General features: G+C 48.5%; 1 protein-coding gene across 1 annotated transcript; it reads left to right on the top strand.

Moving 5' to 3' along the window:
- Positions 1–2,739: 2,739 nt before the first annotated feature.
- On the top strand, positions 2,740–5,700 carry LOC129382369 (uncharacterized). Its single transcript, XM_055066255.1, has 3 exons — positions 2,740–3,028; positions 4,445–4,650; positions 5,170–5,700. Exons 1-3 carry the CDS (start codon positions 2,777–2,779, stop codon positions 5,330–5,332), a joined length of 621 nt encoding a protein of 206 aa, XP_054922230.1. The 5' UTR covers positions 2,740–2,776; the 3' UTR covers positions 5,333–5,700.
- The last annotated feature ends 3,269 nt before the right edge of the window (positions 5,701–8,969 follow it).

Below are 8,969 nucleotides of genomic sequence, written 5' to 3'. Positions count from 1 at the left end.
GAGTCCTCCACTACGGCGTGCCTCATAATCAGAAAGTGGTTTTGGCACGTAAAACCCCACAATTTAAATTTTTTTTCACTGAAAATGAACGAAGTACAGTAGAACAGGACAATAATTTCAATTGCTCGCAGCCCATACAGCCAACAATAGGCGACTGTGGCAGCCACCTAGGTGGCTGCCACAGTCATGCTATATATAGCATATATAGCATTCCACAGGTTTCGAAACATTTATATCAAGGATCACTAAGGCTCCCACAGTCCGTAAGCCTGATAGTTCACCCAACAACTTTTGCGTCATCCTTAAATGCTTCTAATAGCGCAACACTGTACACCCCTCACTTTTCTGTGCCATCTGTACAATCACGACCTAAAAGAAAGAGCATGATGCGGCATTAATACGTAAACGCTCTGCTATGCGCAGCTGTAATTCACGTCGAAACTTGAACATCAGTTGCTCACTTGGATGGTCTCAATATTACAACAAAAAATGCAACATATCCAACGTGCCCTGTCAAATCTATATACAGCGAACCTTTCTGTAAGTGACTAAGAAGTGCACTTCCCGTTAATCTTCCTCAAGTGCCAATTCTGTGAGCTTGGCTGCATGCCTACGCTTAAATTAGAGCAGGTGCTCACGTATTGCAGCACGTTTCACCGCATATCCCAGTCATGCTTGCTGGGCGCGACGCTTTTCTTGTTTCACTTTCTGTTACTCTGTGAGGTTTGGTTTAGTTGGCATGTTGGTGAAGAATGAAATGCGCCTTTTAACGCAACCAGTGTTATAAGGCTTGAAAGAGGCAAGCTGGCTTCCTACTCCATTTGTTTAGGGTACCCGACCTCCCCATGGAGGCGCAAATGCGACCGTCCACGCGGTTGCCAGGAGACCCGATACATGCGCAACGTGAGGCCATCGCTCGCTTCCCTCTCTCTTATCTCATCGCGGCTCTCCCAATGCCTTCTATGGCTGTCCGCGTTGCGGTGCCCTCAACCCTGTGCACCAGCGGCCAGCGACCCGCATGCGCAGGCCGGCTTTCCTCCTCTACCTCCCACTGCTACGGGCGCAGTGGTGTGAGATATCGCTTATAGATGGCGCCGCCGTTTAGCAGCCGATCGAAGTCGGAGGTGCAATTAGGACTCGGTGGCAACCAAAGTTCAGTGGGATGCCTCGCATTGGGCACTCACGGGAAGACTACAAATGAAGCTGCGCAGGTTGATATGGGCTGAACAAGTTTTGAAGTGAGGGAAGCTCAGAGTAAAATTGATTATAAAGAACGACTGAGGAATGTGGAAGAAAGTGGTTGGTAGATTATTCAGATATTTGTACAGGGAAAAAATATTGATTTACAGTGGAGGAAAGCTTACCAGCAAGTATGCGATCTGTATGGGGAGTAACATGGCAACAAAGAACGTCAAGCAGAAAGTCAGAGAGGCTGAGATAATCTCACGGGTGGCGGCATTGAAAAAGAAACCTGCTATGAGTAACCACTTAGGAGGAAAAAACGAAATCAGCAAAGAAACAATTTACGATAACTCAAAGGGAAACTCATTACTTCTCAAAACGAGATCGATGCCTTAGAACACGCACTTATAAATTGAGATACAACAAGGAGGAATAAGCATGTACTTGCTGCGGTAAATCTAGAAAAACGATGGAGCATATTTTATTAGAATGTGAACACATCTGCCCAGCGGTCGATTTAGGCACCACTGGTCTCCTTGAAGCCCTTGGGTTCAGCGAGAGCAGGGGAAAAGTAAACATGTCCGCTATAGAGATTAGTAAGAGGCGGTTGGAAGATTGGCGGAAGAAGAGTAGGCAAGCGGAAAAACGACGGAGACGTACAAAAACAAAGTTCCCAATAGGGGTTCAGAAAATTTGGTGATGGGGATTCTTCGTGGGGATGTCTTTTTTGTTTTCTGATTTTTAACATAGGTAGGACCGTAGGCATTAAAATAACAAGAGCTTGGTGGGGCAACCCCCCACTCCGTTCTAAAGGGGACGCTCATAGCATCCCTCCATCCATCCATCCGAATGTGTGCTATTCGGCGAGAACGTACGGGCAGTAGCTGCAGTAGGCGGCAGCTGCCGTCAGCAAGAGAGGCACAGGGGGCGTTCGCAAAGAAAGCTTCGCGTTAAAAAGGAAGAGGCGCTTTCTAGCTCTTTCTAGCTGCATGTCACATGTCATTCTCATGTGACAAAGAATACATATCCAGAATTTATCCAACAGTTATTAGCCAAAACTATATTTTTGACATTACTTGTGGACGGTGACCCTATCGACAAGTAGTAAATTCGCATGGTGGAACGTCACCCGTTAGGAAGCTTGCATAACTTCCCCGGTTACGTTGAGAACGACCATTTAAATAAACAACCCCTCGGGCGGTATTCTGGGCTGATCACTTTTGGAGACAGTTTCACTTCCTCGAGATTTCAGCTTACTCGACACAGGACGCGTCCGCGAATACGGCAGACAGTGTTTCTTGCGCGGTGGCAAGCTCGTCATATTTGCGCAATGCTAAGAGCGCTGTCGGCCGTATACTTCGACGCGTCCAGTGCCGAGTATTGCGAAAGTGATTGTCAGAGAGTACCGCCCGTGATGTGTGCCGGTACAGTGGCATAGCATTTCAGCTCCGGGAGGGGAAGTTATGTCAGAAAGCCTGCTTAACGTTTCTGTAAAGTTTAAGTTAAAAGGGGGCATTCTCCCAATTGTGCGCAGGTTCAGCGGCAGTCACCGTTGGGGAGACACAATCGAGCGTCGTCTGCAGGCGAGACTAAGATGGCGAGCAACATGGCGTCCACTGCCGTCGTGAGCGGCTCGACATCGACGTACGCGCTGCCTCGGGAGCTCAAGGAGGAGCTGATGCGCAAGAAGCGGCGCGAGAGAGAGCTGCAACTGCAACGTCAAGCACGCGAGGAGAGCGAACGACGGGAGCGCGCCCTGGAGGCGGAGCGAGCTTTTCGGGCATGGCTGGCTAAGAAACGAAGAGAAGAAAGCTTGACGCGAACCGACAGCGTGTCCAGTAGATATGTGAGTAGTCTGCAACACGTTACGACAGGGGGTATTTACTATAATCACACAATTACTTCGAGAGAGAGAGAGAGAGAGAGAGAGCATCGACGCACTCTTGGTTGTGTTGGTCACAGTCCATTTCTAATTTACCACTGCGGTGGATTTCCTTTCTTTATCAATTTACAGTATGACTGTTTCCTCAGGTGATAGCTCTAGCCACTATAACTCCATAGCTCATGCCGCGATATTACTTAGTCTGTGAAGCAGAGAGATTTACTGTGGGTTTTGTGCATGGGGTACCCGTGAACGACGTTGGCTATGGGTTTTGCGCGAAGTGGTGCTTGTTTTGTTATCACGCACTGGCGAAATCAGCTTTGTAATTAGTGATTAACAGTCTTTCATGATTTATGAATACGGTGCTGCCATGAGGCCTTGAGGTGGACCTCACTTTGGTTCCATCAGGAGCAGTTATTAATAACCAGGTTCCGTGAATAAACTGAGTGTCTACGTGGCTTGCCGATGACTGAAGTGTGCTGCCTGTTCAAAACCATACCTTCGGCATTCTCAGTGCATAAATTGGAGTGTCACTGCAGTGTAAAGCAACTAATTCTCAATATAAATCAGCTTATTTCAATGAAATGTCTACGGCTAACTTTTTCTGGCAGTGTTCAATACCTCTGTCAGCATTGCTTTTATAAACATGCAGTGTAGCTTTAATGCTGCATGTCGATACAGTCCGTATGGTAATGTAACGACTTATGATCTCAACATAGCTCAAATAATTTTGAGGGGTATGTATAGGACAAATTGTGATAGTGCGTATTAAAATATCTAACAATGCTTCAAAGGATTATCCTCATGACTTCGATTAGCTTTACTTATATTGACCAATGTCATACGAACAATTTTTCGAGGTTTCTAGCATGTGCGGTCCTTAATGCATTCATCACGAGCGCTGGTCTTAAGTCGGATTCAAAACTGTTCAGCGGGAATTCATGTATAAAAACACGTCAGCAAGAGAGATCGTTAACCGGATACACAAGCGCGAACCAGCGGCCACATAGAGCGTATTGCGTCAGTGTCTTCGACGACTGGATGCCAAAGATGCGCACGCAGTTTGGTTGCACTGAAGGTTTCGCTGGAGGTGTCCCACTATGTGCGGCAGGGCTCATGCGACTGCTCACGTCGTCCGACGCATTGTCTTGAACTTGTTCAGGGACTTGTGTCCCTTTGGCTTCTCTTCAGTGGCGTAGCCATTGGGATGGCGCACCGGGCACGTGGCTCGATATCTCCCAAATTTCTCTGCTAGTTTCTGTGCTGCCCACCCCCTCCCGCCTCCCCTTCCCCCTCCCCGGTCAAGTGCGTGCCTCTTTACCAAAAAAAAAAAAAAACAAATTCTGGCTACACCACTGCTTCTTTCCCACCGAACTGCAGGATGATTCGTCGCAGAGCGAATCGTCGCGTGCCACGGACACACATGGGCGTCGCGCCGCGTCCTCGGGCGCTTTCGAGGCGTGGCTACGCCGCAAGCAGCGGCAGCAGCGCGAGGAAGAGCTACGGCGCACGCTACGGGAGCTCGACCTAGCGGCTACGGAGAAGCCCCGCCGGTCGCGACAAGAGGCGCAGCAGGTGTACCTCGCGTGAGTGATCAGTCCGCCTCCACTGTCGAGGAAGAGGCTTTAGAGTAGTGGCGTCTCTTTGTACGTTCCTCCACGTCACCCGTTGCCGAGTGAATGCGCTAAGAAGAACGAAGCGCATAGGGATAGTTACCGCTTCTACGAGCGTAACATGTGACGCATTAATGTTTTAGCTGTGCTGATCTAGTACTCATTGTATTAGTGACGCGCAGGAGCAAAGAGCGGACATCGCAGAAGTGCATTGCTTCAACTCACGTGCATGTGTTCGTGTACGCGTCTGTCTGTCCGTTGCAGTGGTGTGACTGAATTTTTCTTTAGTCAGTCAGTCAGTTTGGTGCCCGATGAATGAAGTCTGTCTACCAGTCACTCAGTCTGTTTACCGATAGCTAAGGTCAGTCATTCAGTCAGTCTGGTGATCGATTACTAAAATCTACTTGTCGGTCTGTCGGGCCATGGGCTACGTGTTTAACCATGGCGTGAGCGCCATGGCATGACAAAACTAAGTGTGCCTCTTGATCGCAGATGGCTGGAGCGCAAGTACGAAGAAGAGCGCCAGCGTCGCCTGGCGGCTTGGGCAGAACGTCGGGGAGGCCGCGAGGCAGCGCTGTCGGCGTGTTCCCTGCGGATCCTCGAGCGATACCTTCGCAGCGACGAGTTCAACCGATACCCGGAGCTGGTGGTCTAGAGAGGCTTTCCAGTGGTCGACAGCTGCTCAACTTTCCAGCGTGGAACCACAAAAAGCAACGCGTGAACTCTTTGTGGCATTGCGACGCCGTGAACCCAGCAAATCTAGGAGGCCACGTAGTTTATGCATGATGTCCCAAAGATATATGCAGTTTGGATGGTGTGTTTTCCGCACGAGTGTCTGGCTGTGTGTGCGTGCATTACTAAGGCTGCCTTTTGTCGCAGTTCTAGTTGGGCTACCTAATAATCAAAAAGTGGCAGCCTGACAAATGATTAAGCAAAGAGTGGTGCTTGAATTATACTCAAAGATGTTTCTCCTAATCCTCAGTGGTTAATTATGGTGCAATAAATATTGTTTATACAAAGTTACATCATCTCTTACTTCCAGTCATGCGGAAAATGAGACCGTAGTAGGCCGACTATTCATGACCAAGTGTGAACATTTTCAGATACACTTGGCGATGTGCATCTTTTAGTATTCTCTATTGTATAACCGGATTGGGGCTACAGCGAAACATTCAGTACAAAAACAAAGTGACAATGTAAAAACAAAACAAAAACAACAAGAAAAAACAACCACGGCATTCTGTTAAGCCATATTGCCCTTTTTAGACATTGTGATGCAATCGTTCTCGTAAGTGCACGGTTTAATCGCTGCACGTTTGAGTCTCCAAAATGGGGCTTTGAGCTCTCGAAATAACCAGAGAAAGAAGTGTTTCCTGCTTTTGTCTATGAGCCCACAACGTAATCAATGGTTCGACATATGAAAACACTGCAGGATATGTTTCGTAATTCTTGAATTGTAGAATAACGAACTGAAGTGAAAGGCTACACCAACCTTCCATATATCTTTCCTTCGCATACATTTAATAGCTGCAAGTAGGGATTGGGAAATCTGTGTATCGAAGTTCAGATGTTAATAGAAATGCTGCCTTCTGAAAGAAAAACAATAGATAGGCAATTTTGATGACATAAAGCAATGATAGGTGCATCATTTAACAAACAAATACACTATGGTGCAGATTTACTTGTTAGAAACCAAGCGGCGTTATGCCTAGCATTACAGTCTGCTAAAGACAATTTTGATCACGCCAAAATTACAGCAAGTCTTAAAGTGCTTCCCTGATTCATGCATGAGAGAATGTGAAGTTAAAGTATTAGCATGTTTTTCCTATCGGAATTCCATAATTGGATATTTTTTTACTGAACGCGGCTCTCACTAGTGCAGGCAGGTGAATCGATTGTGACGTGGCTGCTCGGCACTTGTTCTATTTATTGGCGTTATACTAGCGGTTAAGCTTATTTGTATTTATTAGTATTATAGTAAGGTCCAAAGCCGATCCAGATTGCATTCTTGCGTAGAAAGATCTTGCAAAACACGCGCAATAAACGAAGCTGGTGCACTCATTCCCGCGCCGACTTTACTCGGAATTCACCGTTGTTGCGTTGCCCTCAAAAGAATGAAAATTTGGCGAGTTAGTGTGATTCACGTTGCTCTCGACATAACAGGCGAAAACTCGCGAAAATATTGCGGTCCTCATTAGTGAGCGATTGCACATGTCGACGCCCTGCAAGCTGCCACACCGCATGTAGCACCACTGCACGAAGAGCCGCTCGTAATCTTCATTTGCAGAGGCGTTACCACTAAGTGAACTGTCTAGTGCACTAGTGAGTACGTCGATAGTGAATAAATGGGTCGCTGAACTGGAGCGCTGGGTCCTTTCGTTCGAGGTCAGCTTGCTGTCTCCCCGTGGCATCGAGCTGCCCAATTCTCCATCATTGGCATTGAAAGAGACAAGTGCAGAAACCAGCTGACCGCCAAGGCCACCGTAGTGTAAACCTGATGGTGAACCTGGCGTGAACACCGGTGGAAGGATGAACCATGGTTGTAAGGACACTGTCTTGCCGTGAAACCTCGAACTTGCTAGGGCTGGCATATTGAAGTTGATTTGAACACTCAGAGTAGTGTTTTCTTTCATATTGCTCTGTCTAGCTCTGTTGGCAAGAATCCAGTTCGAAAGGAAAGTTTCCGACAAATCTCGAGTGTTCTCGAGCGCACCGCCTGAACTATGGAATACGAGAGGCCCCGTAGCATTGTCGCCAAACAGCTCTTCAGTATGGCTCAAAACAACTGCGGCCTCTGCCCCTCGCGACCGCATTGCTCCATTCGTATTTAAGTGCTCGTCTGTTACTAGGGCCAGAATCTGTGCCATCGACGCTATTATTTGAGCAGCGGCTTTAGGAAGAGACTTTTGTAGGTGAGGCACGGCAAACGGCACCCCGACTAGCTTCTCCGTCAAACGTGCGCAATGAATGGGGTGCCGACGCCTCGCCACTTCTTCGCTACCGTAGTAATTGATTGCTAGTTCTAGGTTTGCGTACTTGGCTATGTCCTGCACAGCGTACCAGCTGACGTAGCGGTGCATCACGTGCTCTCCGAAACTGCGTGTCAGGTTCCAGAAAGCGTTGACGAACGGCTTTCCGAAAATCATCACCGTGACGCGTTTGCTACTAGTTGCGTCGGTTAAGTGTCTCTCGAGTACTACGCGCCAAGGCCGTCTCGTAATGCCTCTAGTCACGGATTCAAGCTCTTCCAGTGGCACGGACACGGTCTCTGCGTCGTCCGAACACCTGCGCAGCGTCGGCGTAATCGTTTGCTCCCAGTGGGCGACATTTTCGACGCTCGCCAGCGACACGCTCTGACTCGCGAAGTTGCTGCGCAGTGTCGCGAAGTATCTCTGAAACTGACCGAGTTTCACAAGCTGGGCTTGCTTCTCGGCCAGCGCGTCGAAACTGTTGGCCCGCCGCAGGTGAAGTTGCGTTGGACCCGCGCCTTCGCCGACGAGCTCTACATGCAAGACGGCCGATAGGAACAACTTGGTGCTTGCGCACAACATGGCGTCCAGCAGGTCTGGGTCGCTGCCGTCCTGGGGCAACGTTATGCCGCATTTGTTCAAGGCCGCCCTCGCCTCGCCCAACTGGTCTCGATCCAGAACGTCGTCGCACGACTGGAAGAACTGCGCGGCCTTGTGCGCTGCCGTCTGGCCCACGCGAGGAACCACCGTGGCACGCGCGGCTCTAACCACGGCCCGGTAGAAGCGGTCCCGGACGTAGTCCATAAAGCTTCCCACCCGGTTGGCATCCCATCTGCGAGTCGACAGCAGTGATAAAATTAGCGCGTACGTTGAAAAAAAACAAAAACAAAGAACCAAAGAAGCACAGTGGCAAAACAGACAAATCAGGTCTTCTTTTTATTAACTTACTGAGATCGCGTTTGTTTTAACTATGCCTCACATCCATGTTTATGGGCAAACATGGATGGCTGAATATACATGTATACATAAAGCGATTTGTGGGCTCTTCGTTCCTCCTGTGTGATTCGTACCTATTTGCAAAAAAAAAAAAAAATGTAACTGATTCCTTTTCAGTCTAGACAGCTGCCTTTGCATTCAGACTTTTCGTCTTTACGTCAATGCACTAATTTACCCGCACCAACTGCTTGGTGACTGCTGTGACGGCAGCTGGTGAATGTGGGAGCGCACTTTCCTGGCGACTTCTGTGGCGCTCACTAAGTGAACAAGCTCGGTTTTTCTCGCTTCCTCTTTAGTACGACTGCAGGTCATCTCCATACTTATTCT

The sequence above is a fragment of the Dermacentor andersoni genome, chromosome 6, assembly GCF_023375885.2.
Source record: "Dermacentor andersoni chromosome 6, qqDerAnde1_hic_scaffold, whole genome shotgun sequence".
Classification (NCBI taxonomy): Eukaryota; Metazoa; Arthropoda; class Arachnida; order Ixodida; family Ixodidae; genus Dermacentor; species Dermacentor andersoni.
Note: the sequence above shows the minus strand (reverse complement) of the source record. Positions and strands in the feature narration are given on the sequence as shown.

Excerpts from the sequence above, each read along its gene's own strand:
- LOC129382369 (XM_055066255.1), top strand. The coding sequence starts at position 2,777 with ATGGCGAGCAACATGGCGTCCACTGCCGTCGTGAGCGGCTCGACATCG. Across the intron at positions 3,029-4,444 it reads ACAGCGTGTCCAGTAGATAT|GATGATTCGTCGCAGAGCGA; the intron begins GTGAGTAGTCTG and ends ACCGAACTGCAG. Across the intron at positions 4,651-5,169 it reads GCGCAGCAGGTGTACCTCGC|ATGGCTGGAGCGCAAGTACG; the intron begins GTGAGTGATCAG and ends TCTTGATCGCAG.